The sequence below is a fragment of the Strigops habroptila genome, chromosome 5 (genome assembly GCF_004027225.2).
Source record: "Strigops habroptila isolate Jane chromosome 5, bStrHab1.2.pri, whole genome shotgun sequence".
Taxonomy (NCBI): domain Eukaryota; kingdom Metazoa; phylum Chordata; class Aves; order Psittaciformes; family Psittacidae; genus Strigops; species Strigops habroptila.
Genome location: NC_044281.2, coordinates 61,998,716 through 62,019,983, shown reverse-complemented (window position 1 = coordinate 62,019,983; position 21,268 = coordinate 61,998,716). Strand labels below are relative to the sequence as shown.

General features: G+C 42.9%; 2 protein-coding genes across 3 annotated transcripts in view; both read left to right on the top strand.

Moving 5' to 3' along the window:
- LOC115609075 (cytochrome P450 2H1-like) overlaps nucleotides 1-21,268 on the top strand; it is a 141,940-nt gene that overhangs the window by 64,605 nt on the left and 56,067 nt on the right. The gene's annotated exons all lie outside the window — the stretch shown is intronic.
- Nucleotides 266-8,501, top strand: LOC115609076 (cytochrome P450 2H1-like). Its single transcript, XM_030488790.1, has 7 exons — nucleotides 266-396; nucleotides 5,387-5,547; nucleotides 6,044-6,220; nucleotides 6,658-6,799; nucleotides 7,085-7,272; nucleotides 7,735-7,876; nucleotides 8,320-8,501. Exons 1-7 carry the CDS (start codon nucleotides 321-323, stop codon nucleotides 8,499-8,501), a joined length of 1,068 nt encoding a protein of 355 aa, XP_030344650.1. The 5' UTR covers nucleotides 266-320.

Below are 21,268 nucleotides of genomic sequence, written 5' to 3'. Positions count from 1 at the left end.
ATCTACATCCTAATGTAGCTTTTCTTTCTCTGGCAATAAACTGAGTTTTACTCCAAGTGCTGTGACAGATGGGTCAAATTTGTCACCTCCACAATGCAGAGAAGTTACGTTTTTGGGTACACAGCAATTGCAATATAACTCCACAGAGGAGTATCTTTGCATTTTGAGTACTTACTGTGTAGCTTCCATTCAGGGGGGGAAAAATAAAACCTGTTTCCTCATGGGGGTCTATTTTCCCTTCATCAGGTATTGTGACTTTCAATGGGGAGACCTGGAAGCAGCTCTGACGATTTGCACTCACCACCCTGAGGGATTTTGGGATGGGGAAGAGGAGCATTGATGAGCGAATCCAGGAGGAAGCTCACTTTCTGGTGGAGAGGATCAGGAACACACATGGTAGGACTGGACTTTGTGCTTACTTGGACACCCTGCATATCTGCAGTGAGACAATGAGAGTGCAGGGCTGTTTCTCCAAATCTATGACCACAGAAGTGGGCCTATGGCTGCTGTTTCTGCTCCCTGCTCCAATAGCCAATGTTACCACTGCTGGGAGTGGGTCAATCAAAGACACTGTGACAGTACGGAGGGATGAACATAGGAGACTGGTGTTAGAAAGCATCCTTTAACCTGTTTTGCTTGAGGAACAAGACTGGAAGTGGCAAAGGGAATGGCTTGGCCCCAAAGCCAAGACTTTGGTGGAATTCAGCTGTGGCGTATCGAAAGGCACGGACTCAGGTTGGTGAGGATACTGAGACAAACTCTGTTAAAATCAACCCCCTTTTATACCCTCATTCGGTACTTTCCTAACATGCCCGGGCATGCCACACTTAATCCCATTGGATTCTGTGAAAATCCCGTAGGTTAAACACACGTACAACAGTCCAATCACAACGCTGATCACGCACTGTTCATGCAGTAACAGTTCAGTATTCTTTCTTCACATCTGGCCTTCAATTAAAATTCCTTGTTACACTTCCTGTTTTTCAACATCCTGGCTTATCTGTTTCCCAAGGCTTCTTTGGAATCAGGGCCTCACAGCTTGTATTCAGAGTGTTACTCAAGCTCATCATGCAGATCCCGTTGCCTTCACCTCCCACATCTCCTCCTTTTTTGTTTTGTACATCTACCATCAATACCTGTTTGAGGGCTTGATCAATAAGAGATTGCATAAGTTTCATTAAACAAGGAATAGAAATGAATAGGCTAATAAACACTAACAAAACAAGAGCTCCTAATACAATCAATTTTTTTACCCATGCTCTTATTCCAGCAAATAAACCTGAAAAAGGGTTCCAGTCATCCTCAACCTGAAGTTTTCCTGGGAGTTCTTTAAGAGTTTGTATACTTTTGTGAACCGATGCAGAGTGGTCTGAAAGGTTCATGCAACATAGACCTTCAAAGTCCTCACACTCATGACCATGGGCAAGGAGAAGAAAATCTATGGCAGCCCGATTTTGTAAGGTTGCATGTCTTACGGAATCTGTATCAAGGAGGAGACTGGAAAGAGCATTAGATATGGCATTTGATTGCTTTGCAAGTCAACGTCCTAATTTGTTTAAAGCTGCAAGAGCTTGTGCAGTGGCTACTCCTGGTGCAAAAAAGGACGCTGAGATTATCTTTGCAGGACTCCAGAATGTAGCCATGTCTTTGCAGTCGGGAGTAAAAGCATGAGCAAATCTTTTTAACCTGCGGAGTTGGTGGAATCTAGTATAATTCAGTATCATAGAAATATTTGGGGTTAACATTGTTAATCTGCCTAAACTACAAGGGCCTCCTTGTAGGTGAGAAGGGATACCAGGCCATGCTCGATCTCCGCAGATTAGAAAGACACCTCGGGGAAGCAACATAGGACTATTAGAAGAGCGAGAAATGGTAACAGACGTATGATTACACCATATAGAAGCATTTCGATAGACAGATAAAGAAGAGTTAACAATTTGAATTAATGATTGATTCTGACCTGTACAATTAAAATACAAACATTCATCCATTTTAACAGAACCTAACAAATAAATTTTTTGAGGTTCAAAAAATTAAGAACATTCATACGGTGTGTGTCCCCCACTTCGCCTTTTTTGTTTTGTTAGCGTAGTCTTGAAGGTGCCATGTGCACGCTCAACAATTGCTTGGCCCATGGGAGAGCATGGGATATCTGTTGTGGAAAAAGTGCTGAGGTAGTTTTGGCTGTATATCCAGGTCCATTATCAGTTTTTACTCTTTTTTTTTTTTGCCCTCTTTTTTTTTTTCTTTCATGCAGCGAATCACTTTATTGCCTATTGCTCTAGCTTTTATACCATTCTAGCAAAAGCTATCTTTAGCCTATTGCTCTAACTCTTATATACCAAGCTATTTTATCACATCATGTTTAGTTCTTCGTTTAGAGTTTTGTTATTTCAGCATTCTTCGTCGTTTCACAAACAGTCCCAGTTCTTTATCTTTCTGTTCTCCAGCTCCTGTCCAGCTGGGTTGCTCTGCTTAGTCACACAGTGTACTTTGCTTCTTCTTTAAGTCTTTCTTCTCCAGCCAAGTAGCTATTTCTCTTTGGCAATAATCAAGTAGTTTCTATCCTCTTCCAAAGTGTATTGCATGTCTGTCATTATCAAACAAAACAACGTTTTAAAATCATTTGGGGTAAATACACGAGTATCACAGAGAGACTGTATCAAATGAGTTGTATATGGAGCCCCAAGTCCATGGTCCATCACTGTTCGTCTGAAATCTTTGATAAGAGTATAGGAGAGACCTTCCCATCGCGGATCTTGATCAGGCATATACGTCACAGGGAAAGCACGCAATACATCCGCATCCCCTGCTCATCTCACTTCTCCCTTTACAGCTGCCCATTTATCATGAGGGTCCGGGGGATATAAATCAGGCTCCTTTTCTGGATCAGTAATCCCTGGGTCAAAAGGGTCATCTGGGTTATCACAGGAATTATCAGGAGGCAGCACCACAGGAGCAGCAGCAACAGGCTGAGTTTTTGGTCTTATGGCAGAGTCCGCCAAAGAGGGGGGCAGAGGAGGAGCCGAAAGTGCCGCTTCTACTTCCTTTGATTGTGAGCTGACATGAGCTTTTAAAGCTTCAAAAATAGTTCGCCAAGGGGTCAGTAAAGTGGCGGCAACCTTATCATTTTTTGTGGTGCAGTCCCACAGGTAAACACCAATTTTGTCCCAAATCTCCAGGGTATAAATATTAGTGGAATTACTAAATGGGTCAGCTTTTGATGCACATAGAAGAACACGTTTCAATTCTTCCTCATCTATTTTCTTCCCATACGTCTTAAGAATATCAGTAAAGACTTGTAAAACACTTTGTTCTTTTGTTAAAGCAGTCCCCATAGTTCTCAACCACTTGCCTTCGTCCAGCGATAGGTAAGAGAGCGCTCTGGATACGCTTCCTTTCAGCGTTTAGTCCCATAGTTCGGCTGAGCTACGCCACCGTAACGACCACTAGCCGTTATGCCCCGCGTTGGGCGCCATTTGTGGCATATTGAAAGGCACGGACTCAGGTCGGTGAGGATACTGAGACAAACTCTATTACAATCAAACCCCTTTTATACCCTCATTCGGTACTTTCCTAACATACTCGGGCATGCCACACTTAATCCCATTGGATTCTGTGAAAATCCTGCGGGTGAAACACACGTACAACAGTCCAATCACGATGCTGATCACGCGCTGTTCATGCAGCAACAGTTCAGTCTTCTTTCTTCACATCTGGCCTTCAATTAAAATTCCTTGTTACACTCCCTGCTTTTCAACATCCTGGCTTGTCTGTTTCCCAAGGCTTATTTCGTATCATGGCCTCATAGCATATTCAGAGTGTTACTCAAGCTCATCATGCAGATCCCGTTGCCTTCACCTCCCACATTCAGCCATGCAGACAAGGCTGGGGACTGCCACGTAACGAAACATCATGCACTTCCTTGTCTTATCTCCTGCAGCTCTAAGTATGTGAATCTTGAAGAAATGGGTGACCAGAGAACTCATTTACAGATACTTGGGTCTGGGTCCAGTCCATCTGAACATTAGACAACACCTTCCAGTATTGGTGGGACTGTGCAATGGGAACAGGGGCTATAAGCTGCTTTTGAGGGCAAGGCATAAGGTAATCAATCACCTTGGTTTTAACCTATACATGCATTTTCTGGTAGTATATAAGACAATGTCACTTCTTAGTACTTCTCTGGACAGCAGCACAGTAGCAGCCTGAACCACAGGCTTCCTTTCCACGACCAGTCTTCAATGTGTGCTTATTCTGCAGGGATGGGGGGAAGAAAATGGATCTAAAAGGATGCTGAAGCATCACTGTTTTCCATGAGCCACTAGAAAATTCAGCCTGGCTTCACAGATAAACATTCCTGCTGCAAATCAGAGAAATTGCTCTCACCTGCATTGCTCTTACCCTTTTACTAGCACAGCAATGCTGTACTTCCTAGGCCCTACTGCAAGCCTCCACCTCTGGCTTACTTTGTTATGGCATCTTTTACTGTGTACTAAAAGGCTTTGCAAGCAAGATATATCAAGTGTAAAAGTATAAAGCCACTATTTACACTCAATGCAAATAGTAAATAGCTAGGACTAGTTATCTACTAGGCCCAGCATTAATATAGTCACCATCTCTGAGGAGACATCTGCTGAGTCTTCAATGGCTAGGGAGTCATTAGACAGGCAGAGAAGGGTTGGTGCCATTGCTCCTGGGAACAGGTTGATCTTCAATACTGCCAAGTTGCCGTTTTCTGGCTCCTTGTTTTTCTTTTAGGATTGGATACCTTTTCATGTTGTTGTTTCTCCTCTTGAGACCTTGAAATGCACGCTATCACTGTCTGAAACTGTAACTTTCCTTTCCTTCCTGAGTCTAATCTTGCTTTTTTCTCACACTGTAGTTCTCTTAGAAGCTTATGCAGCTGTGCTATCAAAACTGGCCTTTGATCACAAGCATTCGAATACCTAGGAGAGGGTTATACATTTGAGTTTTCATAAACAGGGTGCAGTATCCCAAAGACGTGGCTCAGGCAAAGTCCTTCTGGTTTCCCTCCAAATTCCCTTCAACTCCAATTGGGTTTTGGAGGGAATCTTTAGCCCATCTCTGGTAAACAGTCTCTAAGTTCAGATGACACAAGACAACCTTGTGCCATTTGAAAAGAAACCAAGCCCCCCAGACCAATGTTCTCCTGAGAACAGGGCAAAAGAGATACTCAAACAATTCAGACAGGGAAATTAGTTCACTTCAAGCAGAGAAGAAAAAATTGAGTAAGCCCTTCACCATGCTTTCAAAGGACTGCAAAACTCTGGGCCTCAAGGCAATGCAAAGCTCCCTGTAGTGTCAGAGGAGGGGATGATGCCTGAAATTCTGAAAGCAAGATACCTTTTTTTTGTTGTTGCAGAGAAACCCTTCAACCCTGGCAGATTCCTGACGCATGCTGTCTCCAACATCATCTGCTCCATTGTCTTTGGGGATAGGTTTGACTATGAGGACAAGAAATTTTTAACTTTAATTAATTTGCTAGATGAAAACAGGAAGTACCAGAACGCTATACAAACACGGGTGTGTACAGTTATATTGAATACACTTGTTAATGATGTTAATATTTTATGAATGGATCCTTATTCATGTTATTAATTTGTAACATGTTATAATTGTAGTTGTAATTAATTATACTTTTACACTTGACATATCTTGCTTGCAAAGCCTTTTCCTACACAGTAAAAGATGCCATAACAAAGTAAGCAAGAGGTGGAGTGGATTTTCCTAAATTTGGATAAATTTTCTGAAAGCCAAAATGGCAGTTAAACAACCAATTCCTGTTGTTTCCTTACCTTATGGAACTGCCGTTGTATGTCCAAAGAAGGATATAATTGCAGAAGTTGCTCAACTGAAGTCCATCCTTGACTATTGTGAAACCATAAAGTAAAAGGCATTAAAATCCAGTTGAATAATAACTCTTCCAAAACAGTTCAATTTTTCATAGCTAACAGTTATGGAACATTTTCTTGTATCCACATTAATCAGAATGTGATTTTCCATCATTTTATTTCTACAGCTATACAATTTCTTCCCAACTCTCATGGAGTTTTTACCTGGACCTCATAAAAAAATGCTAAGAAATATTGAAGAAGTTGATAAATTTATTTTAGAAATCATAGCACAACACCAGGAAACCCGGGATCCTACTTGTCCTCGAGATTTCATTGATGCTTTTCTTAACAAAATGGACCAGGTAATGCAAGAGCTAGAGATTTGTTGGCTTATAAGAAAACCACCTCTTGAATCCCAGCTTCTTTTCAGTTCTGGCAGGGTCCTAGGCTTTTGCTAATACAAAGGGGAACTTGCTTTTCTTGACACATCAACTTCATTCTATCCTCTCCACTTTCTAATCTAGGATTTTTAAATGCAGAATTAACAGCACTAGCCAAAGTTAGGAAAACTAAAGACCAATCTCGTTAATGGAATTCAATGTTCCTCCCATATTTAAAAAAGTTCATACTGTTATTTAGGAAAGTACCATCAATGCTAGTGTTCTGGAAAGTGAAAGTTGTATTTGAGAAAGGACATCAGATGTGTTTAAAAACATACATTATGGGTACAGGACTTTCCTTTTTAAACAAACTGCTTAGATTTGTCATTCTGAAAACATTCTGCCAAATCTTCCTCCAGGAGAAAGGGAATGGTCACTCAGTATTCACCCTTGAGAGCCTGAGCAGAACCACACTCGACTTATTCCTTGCAGGAACAGGGACCACCAGCATCACCCTGAGATATGGACTTCTGATTCTCCAGAAATACCCAGAGATACAAGGTAATAGAAAAGGAAACAAATAAAAACTTCAGCAGGTCATGGGATTGGTTTGGACAATTCCTGCCACCAGCACATGTGGCAATGGTTCCCTGACTAAGGAAACCTGCATTTGCAATGTAGACATGTGTATTAGTCTAAGTTCTATTCACAGAAAAGAGATACTAGCACTAAGTGCATTCCTATATTCTTGGTGCACTAAAAGCAAGTTTTGCTGTAAATATGGGGAGAGGTTTAGGCAAACAGATGTGGGACTTGACCATTCAACGCTTACTTATTTCCTAACAGAGAAAGTTCAGAAGGAGATTGATGGTGTGATTGGCCGAGACCGAAGGCCCTGCATGGCAGATCGGAGCCAGATGGCTTACACAGATGCTGTGATCCATGAAATCCAGAGATTTATTGATTTCATTCCACTTAATGTCCCACATACCCTGATCAAAGACACCAAGTTCAGAAACTATTTTATTCCAAAGGTCTGAGAGAGTTCATAATCTTTTGAAAATAATGATGTGTTCTATTCTCTGTATTCTATTTTATTTTCAAAAACACTGAAACATGATCCAGAATTTGAATGACTTTGTTTGGAGTTGAATTCTGGAAGTTATTGAGTCTAATGCCTTGTATCTGAAAAAAGAGAAAAAAATTAAAAAGGACTTTTTGTCCTCTGTGTGAAGAGGGAGATGGCTTTCTATTTTGTTTTTTATGTATATGTAAGATAAAATGCGATTTATTTGGAATAAATACTAAATACTCAAATCAGACTCACCATTATAATTCACAAAAACCTCCACGTTTGCCGTTTTTATTCATTAAATGCTTATTTTAAAGTTGTTAAACTTTGACTACCCTTCTAATCAGCTCTGGGAAATTCTCAGTGCTGCTTTGCTTTAGCATGTCTCCAGTTTAACTGTTTTCTCCTCTCCTTGTTAATTCAGGACACAATGATACTTCCTATGCTGGGTCCCATCCTACATGATAGCAAAGAATTTCCAAATCCAGAAAAATTTGACCCAGGACATTTCCTGAATGCAAATGGTACATTTAAAAAGAGTGACTTCTTCATGCCCTTCTCTGCAGGTAAGATCTCCTTCCATTTCCAACCCTAGACTATGCTCTCCTAGGACCTCTTTGAAAGTTTTAGTGGCTCTGTCACCATGGCTTGTACAGCCATGTCTGGTGATCCACTTGAGTCACTTCTGGGCAGCCCTGATCCCTGTACTAGAATTTCAGTTGACTTTCATTTTTAGCAGTCACATAAACTCCTCCAATGCATGCTGCAAGAACAGATGTACGAAGTGGGACTCATCCACACAAGTCTCTCTCCAAGCAGAAAATGAGAAACCAAAGCCTTCAAACTGCCTTTGCCCACTGAGCACTTTCATTGTTCTAGACACTAAGCCCCCAGTTTAATTTGTTTACCCAAAATGCTGCATGTCCATTCTGAGAAGTCTAAACTTTCATGGAAGAGTGGTTAAAAGTACCCTACTCTCCCCTCACTTTTTGTTATTTTCCACTTGCAGGAAAGCGCATCTGTGCAGGAGAAGGTCTGGCCCGGATGGAGCTGTTCATATTTTTAACATCCATCCTGCAGAACTTTACTTTGAAAACTGTTGTGCATCACAAGGACATTGACATTACCCCATTAATCTCCGCTATAACTAATGCACCCAGACCCTATGACGTCTCTTTTGTTCCACGCTAATCAAGCGAAGATGGTTGCCAGCTACTAAACTCCTGAAAGCTCTGGTAGAATAACATTCATTTCTTAATTTTCTGAGATTGAAACACTCAGATCATTGCTAGATACTTTATAGAGAGAAATAAGTTTAATCAAGAAAATTGTATGGTGCTTTTATAATCATCATGGCCAGCTCTAAACAAGAGACAGAGTAGGCAATTACATAGAGAAGGAGACAGCTCCCTGTGCAAGAGAAGACAGGCTCTCCTCTGCGTCTACCTCTCCTACGTGAGGTTCCTACCTGGTTTCTGACATCCTGCCATGTCAGGGTTTGCGCACTGGTGCTCTGAGAGCCCTGCTGCTGCTGTCCCTGTCACTTGATCCTCTCAGCACAGCAGGACCAGACACTTGTACTCCAGGGTTTCCACAGACCCTGCTTCACGTATCTCTCTCTTCTGTATTTTCAGTTTGTTCATGACCTGTTTATACAGCAAAGCATAAACCAGTGAGATTTTTTCTGTTAGAAGATGATCATCTACTGTATTCTTGCCCCAGTACATATTGTCTCCTATGGTGGGGATGGAGTTTATTGACGACTGGGCAGATGGGTCCTCTCCTGTGTGATTATAATGAAGTTTTGTGAAATTACAATTTATATTGCAAAATAAAGAAGTAGAATGCTGAAATGTTGTTTTTCTATGATGCCAGAAATACACGATTTAGTGAAAAACCTGCTTCCACAAAGCTTATAATCCCAAATGTCTTGTACATACCTGGTTTATTTCACTCATTTATATGAAACATATTATGGCTTGAAGACTGAGCTGGCCAATGACCTATAAAACTTCCATTGTCAATAACAGCATCGGCAAAGGCTGGACTGACCCTACAAGACCTACCAGAACCCCAGCTGTGGTTACAGAGCTCTACATTGTGGCAAAAGAGGACAAATTACATACTTGGATTCTCCCAGTGCCATTTCCTAGCTGAAGAGCAGCTTGCATTTTCCCGTTGTTTTATGAAGTATGTAAAGATCACTATAGCGATCCTACGATCAGGCAAAAAAAAGAAAAAGAGCTTACATGAGTTGCCAAGCATACATGTACAGATGCAGGACTAGCCTTTCCTAGTTAATCACATTCCCTGTGATGTATAATTTATAGTGATAACAGTGAAGACAGAGATCTGAATCTGTGCAATGTGAAATGAGACAGCAACTGTACTATTGGCAATATCACAATTGCCAATGAACGGTTTATGGCAGAAAGTGGTCAAGTGAAACAGGCACAACTTCTTTCCTTTCAAAGTATTAATAAGCTAGATATACCATGAGTTGGTAGCATGGCATTGCAAAGGCAAAAGCCACAGATGTTGTAGAATCAAGGAAATAGAAATGAAAGAACAATGTATGAAAGCATCATCTAGTTTATCACCACATGCCAAAGAAGAACAGCTATTACAAGTCTTCTCACCGGAGAGAAAGAAGAAGGCACTCCATACTGCATATATATAATATGATATATAGAAATTTGTTCATAACCACTCAGAAAATTAGAGGCAAAACTCAGACAAGGGTGTCAATTCTGTGGTCTGACCACAAGACCTGAATTTCCTTCCCTTACTGCTAGAGTGTCCTTGCAAAGTAAACGCTGATGTTGCAGTTGTCCAGACAAATGGACAAAAGATGGATAAGATGCTGATTGTCTTCAGCAGTGGCAGCAGACAAGAGCCTTACCAGTTGAAGAATTAAATTCTGAATATCTGAATATGCCTTTGCCTGACAAACACCGGGAAGGTTAATTCTCCTGTACAGTGACATGGGGACACTGAAGAAAGTGTGGCTGCTTCTGTCCAATGTCCCCAGAGACTGGAGATGTACAATTTTCATTTTTGTGAAGTGATTTCTAACAAAACAATAGTTTTTAATTGAACGGGTATGCAATAACTTGCTTTGGAAGGGTGGGGGAAAGGCAGCTAAAGTGATTATTCTCAGCTGCTTCTCACAGGCCTGTGCTATCACTTGTAAAATCAGAAGCAACAGAGTGTTTAAAGTGTTTGTTCCTTTGGGTTTGGTTTGGTTTTTTAAGCAGATGTGAGTAGAGATTATTTTGCACGTAGTTTATTTTAATGAGCTTTCTTTAGCCACAGCAGAGGTGCAGCATTGGAATGCAGAGGTATGTGCAGCATATTTTGGAGACCATAAGGGATGTTCTGACTGCTGACCTGAAATTATCATTGAGGTCAGAAGATAATCCAGTATCTGTAATATGCTAGAGTGTCCCTGTACCATCTGTCAGTTTCGGTGTCAAGAGCAGTTTTGGGTGTTGTGGATGATTGGCCATTGCCACCTTATCTTCAGCAACTACCAGCCTTTGCCTCAGGGTACAATAAAGGGAAGGTAGAAGATCTATTTGTTGATAGTCTATTGATATTGGAAACACAAATGGGCTAGATTCTAGGGGTGCTCTAAACTGATGTAGCTGATTTGAAATAATTGATGGATTTATGAATTTATACCCACTCAGATCCGTTTTTAGCTTTTGCCTTTATAGATCCTGCTGACTATTTTGCTGCTTTCTGTTCATTCCTGGAAAAGGTATGCTTCCCTTGCCTAGCATCTGTTGATGGCTAGTAATTGTGGGTAGATTCTTTTCCAAAGCACTAGAGGGCAGCAACATAATATTAAAATATATCTATTTCCAGACTTGGACAATACCAGCACAACCAAGATGACCCCTCCTTTCTCCTACCAGGCCCTCTTTTCCAACAGAGCTGGTAATCTTGATCAGTCACAATTCTGACTGCTGGGGCCAACACCATACCACTGATCCTTTAATTTTCGTTTTGCTTGCTTGTTTTAATGAGTCCTCATTCATCCTTTGCTTTATGAAAGCAGACCTCAAACATGCAAAGTCTGCCACTTGGCCATGGCGTGCTGGCTTGTACTCAGTACTTGTGCCTTTGCATTAGATCACCTCGTGGTTTAAATACATGCTTAGGTGGAAGGGCACGAAGAAGCTCCCTCTGTGCACAAGTTTGTGTTCGAGTCCTGCTTGCCTGAGGCTTTCTCGCTGTTCCTACTGGCCGCCTCCTGGCATGTTGAGCCTGATGAGACTTGCCAGGAACTTCACCATGTGGTAAGTAATGTCACCTTTAATTCTTCCAGAGGCAGTGAAACATGTACCTCTATCCTAACCACTGAGCTCCCCAGGGATTTTCCAGAAGAGATTCATTTGTCTCTGGCTTTGCCATTATTTTCCTGCTCTTTCCTGACATGCTCCCTTGCAGTATGAACTATGTCATTCGTCTCGCATCCGCAAATCCAAGCTGCTGTTGTGTTCATTTGGTAATTGTAAGACAAAAGTTCTAGCGATAAATGACACCAGGCAAGACTCACGGGCAGGTTCAGCCAGAGATCACATTGTAATTAGATAGGCACTTTCTGGTACAAGCTATGGCCTGCTTTCTTTCCAAACCTCCTAGCTGCAGATGGATTATTAGTTGCTGCTAATGGTGTATTCACCTCCTTAGACTTATCTATGGATAGATCTCTCTTGCAGGTGTTGCTCCTGAAGTGTCCTTTCTTCCCATAAATGGCAGACCTTGTGATTTCTTCTTTCCTTTTTGCTTTCTTGATTGGAAACAACATTCAGAAACAGAAAACCAAGAGAAATAGCAATTAGTGCTCCCTCATGTCACCTGTGCTTTCAGGCAATACTGACATCAAGTTGTCTGGGAGAAAGTGAAAAGTAGGATTTGATGTGGTAAGAGATTCTCTGGAACTCCTGGGGGTCCTCTTGATGCTCTCAGGGTATTCACCCTTACTCATATTTTCTCATCCAAGACTGGGCTCAGTGAGACAACACACAGGAAACCACCATGGTTTGGGTTTGAAGTCTTTATTCTCAGTAATGATCAGTGTATCTGCTCTCGCCTACCATGGTTACCTTTCACATGTGGCTAAACAAACACAAACTCTTGTAGAAACTCATGTGTCGACTAGAATGGTCTTGATCTGCCTGTGGCAGACAAAGATCTCTGCCCGATCTTTTCACACTGCCAAGTCAGAGCAGTTGCATGAGGACTGGAACTAAAGATTGACTTCTTAGGCCAGGGGTATATGTGGTGGTTGGGACCAGACCTGTGTCTGACATGATATTCTCCAAGACTCACTGATAGCTTGATATATACAGTTGCTCGGTGATTTGTGTGCAGCACAAGGAGGCAATACATGGCTCACATTCACAAAATGCACCGCAAAACCTGTCCTTCTTGGAAGCTTGGTACCCATGTTTAATGTCCCCTAGATTTTCACAAGTTCTGTGGTGGGGACTTGAAATGCAATAGAAATGGTCCATGTAGTGTTGGCTCCTGAACAGAACTTTTTATTCATCTACTGGCAGAACAGGCTTGTTTCATCTGCGAAAGGTTGTTAAGCATTCAGTACCCACTAAGAACTAGGGGGAGCTGAAATTTGGTAAATTCTGCATATAAGGACTGTGGAAAATTCCTACAGAGCCAAAGAGGGCCCCTGCTGACACAATTCTACTGAAACTCTAACAACACTCAGTCACCTACAAAGCAGGAATTAGGCCCTACAGTGACTGGTCTGTTCTACTGAGATGTTGAACATCCTAGACAAATATTGGCCTTTTAAAAGAGTCTTCAGTTCAGTTGCTCCTGTAATTAGTCCTCTTCTCTACCCAGAAGCTGTGTGGTGGTGTCTGGCACACAAAAACTGGATTAATGACATGTGGTATGACAAAGCTTGGCAAATTAGCTGTTCTAGACAGAGAGTTTGTGGTGGTCTTGGCCACAGTTTGAGAGAGCTGTCTGGAGATATTGGAGAGAACAGCCTCTTGGGAGGGAATAGAAAAAGGTTGTGAGAAAGTCAAATGCCCAGAGAAGGAGGAATACAGGCAGAGAAACAATAACCTGTCAGTAGTATGGAGAAGAGAGAAGAAAAGTGGCAAGGGTCTCCAGAACCAGTCTTTCTAGGCTGCAACCTGCAGCTGCTCTGCAGGCTCAGAGCATTGTTCTCTGAACTGGGAACATCCCTCAAGCCCTCTAAGAAGTCACTATTGTCTAAGGAGTGTGGGGTAGATCAGAGGAGGTGGGGAGAAGGATAGCTTTGGAAGCGATCATTCTCTCTAAAATCATGAGCTGGGAACTTTAGAGCAAACATTGATTACTCAAGTATCAAAGCCTTGATTGCAACATTTACAAATGCACCAAGTCTGATTTTTAACAAGAACTACATGCAAGAATGACTTCCCTGAGTAACGCTTTACCCTGAAATGCATACCCGTTTTCTTCCATCACTGGAGTGTGTGCAGAACCTAAACTTTAGCTCGGGGCTGCTTTGGCTTCCAGTCTCACTACTCAGATTGCATTACGTCACTGTCTCTTGGATCAACATCTGTTGAAGGTAGTGGGTAGGCTCACTTTCCCACAAAGGCTGGATCAGATGGTCTTTCAAGATCCCTTTCAATCTGGCCTGTTCTATCATGTTATGATCTTCTAATTTCTTTCAAAGTGTAGAGTTTCACTCAGACCCTAATACCTGTTTATACGTTGCCCAAATGCATCTGGAATAGTTGAAGGAGTTTGTCATGAACTGTCGTGTACTGCCATCACCTGTACATCCCATTTGCCCCTGCACCAAAGAACAAGGAGCAGATAGCTGTTGAAAGCTTTATTATGTCAGCTTTCTTTAACAAGAAGGTTGTGGAAGTCTTGGAGAAGGACAATTACTGCTGTTACCATGGTTACAAGAATTTCCTTGATGGAGATACCAGCATACCTGCCATGCAGAAACCCATGAAAATTATCCCTGGTATGCTTATAGCTGTCTACAAAGACCAAGACTTCTGAACTCTTTAGACACGCTTGTAAGTGCAGATAAGCTGAGGAGAATTGTACTGCTTTTGTTTGATACTACTTTTACCTTGCCATGCCAATGGCGATGTTGCTTTTCAATAGAAGTCATCAACCTACAACTTTTGCACCAAATGAAGAAAACTAAAGATCGCCATAGAAAACTCATTCCATTGAGCAAAAGGAAACAAATGGTATTGCAGAGAATAGACACAGGTAAGATTATAGGTCTTGTCATGGTTGACCATGGGATTAATTTAATTTGAAGTTTATTTCGCCCTGGAGACGGAGAGGAGGGTGACAGCATTGGTAAGAGGCAGTTTGAAGTATGGGACATTCAGGATTGCTTAAAAACACTTGTGCAAGTTTCTGCCAGATGATCTTCATCAATCCAAGCTTCCTCCATCAGTCTATCCAGGGTGCAAGTTGGGCCAACAGTTTGTTGCAGAAGTGCATGAATTCAGTGAGGATTTTGAGAGACTGCTTTACTTCAAAATATCTAAGGCTATGCCTGTACACTCAGACCCCATGATGAAATAGAACTGTCTAATTTGGGCACAGTTCTGTGCTCATAAATACCTTCTTAGACATAGCTCATGCTGCATCAACCAGGAACACAGGCAGAGCAAATAGACACTGTCTGCACTTGGTGATGGTAGTATATCCTGAGACTTTTACCAAAACAGTCTTGTGGCAGTTTTCCCCAAACTCTTCTCTCTGGAAAGGTCTAGTGAAATCTAGACCTTTGGTCCCAGAGGGAGAAAAAATATCAATGTATTCTGCTTAAAGGTAAATGCCCTCTAATGCGACCTGCAAGAACTTCTTTAGTTTCTTTCTGGTAGTATGAAACTCTCCAGATAGCCAGGGGGGTGTAGGATATTCAAGCCACTGCTGTGTAGAACCAATCCTGACCTTCTGGCCACCAGTTTGGTATTCAGATAAAGAACATGTTTCTTGTGGTAGATTTTTCAGTATCTGACCTTGTTTGGGGAATACGCCAAGCAGTGGAACTCAGGAGTATTTTCTTCAGCACTCTTCACTGTGGGAACCAGAGGGGAAAATCTGCATATTGTTAGAAGAAATCTGGTTAAATAAGCATCAGAACTTGCTATAGCAGCTTGTGTAGGCAGACTAAAGCTGAAGTTTCCACTCTGAGTACCGTTCTGAATTACTGCATCAAAGCTCAATGAAAACCACTTCTGTCTGAATGTTGCCTCTACTTTGGGATGGGAGCAGTGTCTGATACCCCTATACTTGAACGATCTATGACTGCTGCAATGGAAAGTGGTGAAAAGAAAAACAGCTACCAAATAAAGGGTTTTAGTTATAGGCAGAGGGACTATAAAAAGGGGTGAAGTCATCAAGGGAAGTGTTATGTGTAAACCAGAAGAGCAGCAGTTCAAATGTCCCAGTGGTGCTTCACAGTGGTGTTTGGAAATTGGAAGCATGAAAGGGATGTTTAGATAGGTCAAACTCTGCTCCATTATGCTGGTGTAAACCTGGAAATCAATAGCTGACTCATTTAAACTTGTGTAACCTACTATGTCACCTTGAGACAGTAGAATAAGCGTTGTGCAGGGCTATTTTGCCCTGCAATCAGGCTCAGCTGCAGCCGTCAGTGGTTGGTCCTTTTCTTTGCCTTCCTGTCTTAAATCTGTAGCGGGCACAGGGCACAAAGCCCAGACTCAATTCCTCTGAAACTGTGGAACATAATAGCTCGTGAGCCTTCCTTTTACCAGCCAAACACTGAGCCAGCAGTGTAAAATTCCTTGTGCTGTGAAAAGCTAGGTATGAGGAATTCAGACAGCAGTATGCCAGTACACGTCACGTTCCCAGATGACTTACAGGTTTTAGGGTGACAGTAACAGCGACCAAACAGGCCATCTAATGCATTAAAAACTACATATGCATATTGGGTTTGGCTGAGATGGAGTTAATTTTCCCCATAGCATAATTCACCTGACCAATAAATTCTCTATTCCTTGATGCAGGCAGCGTCTTGGTAAACTTCACCAGTTGTGCCCCGTGATTGTACCCCATTGTGTTCAGGGTTCCCTCCTTCAAGGGAAGGCTCACGTCTCTCTCTGCGTTCATAACGTCTTCTATAGTGGGACCTTGGCTCCCAGGTGGTGAAATCTGATTTCATTCATCCCATTTACCTTGTGCATTGCATAGTCAGAGGAATAGAAATCTGTCTCAGCAACATTACTCACCTAGGTCTTCAAGATTTCCACTTGAACTAACACCACTTTCAGCTCCTTGGTTGAATTCTCATTCATTACAGAAACTATAAACTACGAGACTCCTATGATGATGGCAAAGGATTGTGAGAGCATGATGTCACCAACCTGACACTTGCAATAGCCTGCAACAGCCCTACAGAGATAGAGGCGTGAGTCCTTTCCCAGACTCTGCTCCAATTCCTGCATTACAGAGCACGCTCATGCATCCATCTGTTCCCACATCTGGGAGTGTTTTGATTCTCCTCTTCACAGAGGAGCTTCTTGGTCTTTGGAGGGGCCTAGACATTTCCTGTAATTACTCACAGAGCTCACTCAGAGCATGCAAACATGCCTGGGGTGGTTTCTGCTGCCTGGTGGTCACTGCTGCAGCCCCTTCATTCGGGAGTTGTAAGATATTTTAATCAGTAGAGGTTAGCCTCCAATGCTAGAAATGTTTAACGTGCCTTTAACTCAATCAGGGTTCACTCTACAGTTAATCCAGGTTTTTGGCTGCCTCCATTCACCTGTCCACAGCAGAGGTTTCTGGGAATTCTGGGCAGCCATCTCAGCAAAACAGCACAGATAGAGCAGAGCAATGCCTTACACTCCATGGAATCACTGCAGTTTGTGTCAGCAGTGGGAACCAGGCTGAGAACATCCCTGCCTATGGGTCACTGAAGAAGTGGTGTTTCTGTCTGCATAAATGAAAGAAAGCAGAAATAATAACTAAGAATGGTCAAGACTTGGTTATGTTTCTTCTCCCTTTTGTTTTACGGGGCTACCTTGACAGCAAAAGGATGAACTGGTTTTCTCAAAGCGTGCAGGACAAATGTTTCTGGCAAGAAAAAATTCTTGAAAGTACTTGTGTCTCAAGAGGACATCAACAGATGTAGTAATAGGAGGCTTTGCAAAATGTGTGTACCGGAAGCAGGAGGGTCTGAAGAGAGCAGTGGCAGAGCAGCTTGGGCTGCATTTGGGCAGCCCACAGAAAGGGCAAGGGCTTTGCTGAAGTAACGGATGAGATTGGGATCATATTCAGATGTACAAATTGACCCAAGTATCTAATGACAAAAGGTCTTTCCATAATGTTTTTCAGAATTATGCAGATGGGGATCCAGAAATACAAGCTTGGGGATAAGTCAGTAGTACACCACCAGTGTGGATGTGTCCTGGATGGAGGTTCTGCTTGGCTCTAACAGTCTATGTGAAAAATCTCCTGGAACAAGTGTTGTCAATCATGGAAAGGGAATCTTTCACAGCTATAGGTTGGGCAGAGAAGAGATTCAGAGCAGCCCTGCGGAGAAAGGCTTGGGGGTGTTGGCTGAAGAGAAGCTTAACATGAGCCGGCAACGTGCGCTTGCAGCCCAGAAAGCCAACCGTATCCTGGGCTGCATCAAAAGAAGTGTGACCAGCAGGTCGAAGGAGGTGATCCTGCCTCTCTCCTCTGCTCTCGTGAGACCTCACTTGGAGTATTGTGTACAGTTCTGGTGTCCTCAACATAAAAAGGACATGGAGCTGTTGGAGCAAGTCCAGAGGAGGGCCACGAGGATGATCAGGGGGCTGGAGCACCTCCCGTATGAAGACAGGCTGAGAATGTTGGGGCTGTTCAACCTGCAGAAGAGAAGGCTGTGTGGAGCCCTCACAGCAGCCTTCCAGTATCTGAAGGGGACCTATAAGGATGCTGGGGAGGGACTCTTCATTAGGGACTGTAGCGGTAGGACAAGGCGTAATGGCTTCATACTTAAACAGAGGAAGCTTAGATTAGATATAAGGAAGAAGTTCTTTACAGTGAGGGTGGTGAGGCACTGGAATGGGTTGCCCAAGGAAGTTGTGAATGCTCCATCCCTGGCGGTGTTCAAGGCCAGGTTGGAAAGAGCTTTGGGTGGCACGGTTTAGGGCGAGGTGTAACGCAGAAAAATTACTGTTTGTTAAGCAATGGTAGGCAATTCAGTGCATAGGAAATGTATATTATTTCCTGTTAGCCCCTGTAAAATAATGTAAAGCAGCAGAAAACAGGGTGCCAGCCTCCTCCAACTCACCAGCTCACAGAGTCACTGCAGAACACAGAGCTCCAAAGGGGAAATCACTTCCAGCTGCAGGACAGACCCCATCCTCAAAAGAATCATGGGGAACTTGGCCATTCACTTCAACAGGATAGACATGTGGTGTCCCTTGTGGATATGCCACAAGTGTCATCATTAAAAGTTTAAACTGCTAACATATGGTAAATTTCAGAACTATTTTCTAAGGCATGGTCACGAAACCGAGTCCTGCAGAGTTGCCTGCCTGAGGCAGTCTTGACCCTGAAAAAGGTTTTTGCTTGTCCCTATCTGTGCTTTTCATGGAAAAGACCTCCTTAAGCCTGAATACTGGGTATGGAAAGCAGACACAGAGACTTGTCTGCAGCAGAGTGCCTCTGGCCTTAGAAAAGAAGCCCTGAACTAAAAGACAGCATGTAAGGCTGCTGCAGTGAGACGAGCACAGCCCCACATCACCTACCACATGCTGTGTGTGACACCCACTGTTAGCCCAGAGCTTGATACCGCTGCGACAGCACTAGTTCCAGAGCAATCCGTGGCTTTCCATGCTGAGGGATAATCATGTGGTGCTTCATGGTAAAGAGCAGGCAGCAGTTAGTTTCTTATTCTGACTGCTTCTCCATAATTGCATGAGCCAGCTATGAGTTCAGCAGAGAGGTATCTCTCTCAAGGAACAGCCCAGCACTTGGCCAAATCACACCCCAGCAGCGGGATGGGGGTAAGTGTCACTTTTTCTCTCTTCTCTCCAGAGGGAATTTGAGGTTGCCATGCTTGCAGCAGTGCCTTCTCGTGTTGACGTGCAGGACTAAGGCTCTGCTGACTTTGGGAGCAAAGCGCCAGAGGAGGAGTCTTTCAGCCATATTTACGACATGGTTCTAGGGTTAGACCCTGATCTGCCATAGGCTGCTGGCAGTGTTTTGGACACTGGCCATCCCCCCCAAGTACAGCTGTTAGAAGGGAACAATCTTTATTTTCCGAGCAAGACAAACGGGGACAGATGGTTTATGAGTTTGAAGCAAAAAGAGGAATAGGTAGGAGCCCAGCCGCTTTCAAGGAGATGGGAGTGTATGGTGATACTGGCCTTAACTGGCAATAAAACAGCAAAGACGGAAAAAGCAAAATGTTGGACCTCTGCAAGTCCCTTATTCCTGGCAGATGAAAACCCCAGCCTGGCCAGTACCGGCCAGGAGAGGGTACTGAAATCTCATAACACTCAGAGGAGCCTGAACACCTGACACAATCCGTGGTGGGACTGGACAGCAAAAGGCCATCCTTTCTCCTGAATCCTCCCTTTCTGATCAGAAATTATTAACAAACTAGCCAAGCAGCAGCAGTTGTTCATTTCTCAAAATAACACAGTATCACTTAACACCGAGGATTCACCCAGTGCTCTTTTGGTTGTTCTTATTTTGCCACAGGGCACCTGACACCCTTTCAATGGGTTGATTAGTAATGACACTGTTCTAAACGCTGTTCCACGCTGTTTCTCCTCTGGCAAGCAGAACACATCAATTCCCCTAAGCTGGAACACATAGACTACCTCCACGTCCCGCAGACTACCTCCTCTGTACTGAAAGGATTTCGGTTCTGTTCACTTCTAAAAAGCATTTTTAATGTTAACAGATGGGTGCATGACCTTTGGGAATAAAACTGGGTGATTTTTTTTTTTCCTGAAGCGTACTGTGATAAGAGTGTTGGGGTATCTTGTGTTTAAAAATTGTTGGTGGATTAGGGTGAAAACTGGAAGACATGTACTACAGGTTTCCTGCTCAGCCTTTGGAAAGTCGGGGTGGGTGCTCTGCCCATGATGATGGTGTTATAGCTGGGGACAGCTGATAAAGTCGCCCCTTCATTTCTATATATTCCGGGACATGGACCTTTTGGATGACCTGCTGTACACCATGGTGGTTCTGCATCTGGTTCAGGATGGGCCCCACCGCCCGTGCAGGTAGCTGGGGGCAGCAATCTCAGGAGCTCAGCTGAGCTCAGACATCTTTGAAATTTGGCAGCCTTCACATTGGAGCCTCCCATCACCATGCATAGACTGGGGCTGACTTTTCCCGTTTCCTGACTTTTTCTGCCACGTTTGGGGGAGCGCCTGTTCTTTCTTAATGCTGACCATAGTCTAGAGCTAAGCATCTTGGCTTTATTCAGAAATGATGGGGTATACCAACAACATAGTGCTTTACTGCTGGTGAAGTCACAGTTCAGGTCAAGGCTGCTGTCAGATTAAACTCCTTGCCCTTTTTGGAGACTAAACAAGCAATTTACCACATATTGCAAATGACTAAAGAACTTCATTGATTTCATCCTTTCCAGATGAGTTATGTTTTGGGTCCTGTAAGTTCATGCATTAATATTTAACCAAGCTTTTTGAGCTAGCTGGTCAAATGTCATTTCTGTGATACAAAAACTAATGATGTGGTTTGCATCTTATCTCTAGTGCTAGTTGCATAGCACGTTGCAAATATGAATATTGTTACACAAGTTCTTGAATGCTGAACTGATCGCTGAACCTTTTGCTGAACCTTAATTCCTGCTGATCACGGCAGATCCTTTGTCATGTTCAAATGTGCTCCTCACGTACAGGATCAGTATTTCTCTACATAAAGTCACAGAAAAAGGAAATATGAAGCCTAATGCCATGCCTTGT

Coding starts and splice junctions, on each gene's coding strand:
- LOC115609076 (XM_030488790.1), top strand. CDS start 321: ATGGGGAAGAGGAGCATTGATGAGCGAATCCAGGAGGAAGCTCACTTT. Junction 6,221..6,657: donor TTCTTAACAAAATGGACCAG/GTAATGCAAGAG, acceptor ATCTTCCTCCAG/GAGAAAGGGAATGGTCACTC. Junction 7,273..7,734: donor GAAACTATTTTATTCCAAAG/GTCTGAGAGAGT, acceptor TTGTTAATTCAG/GACACAATGATACTTCCTAT.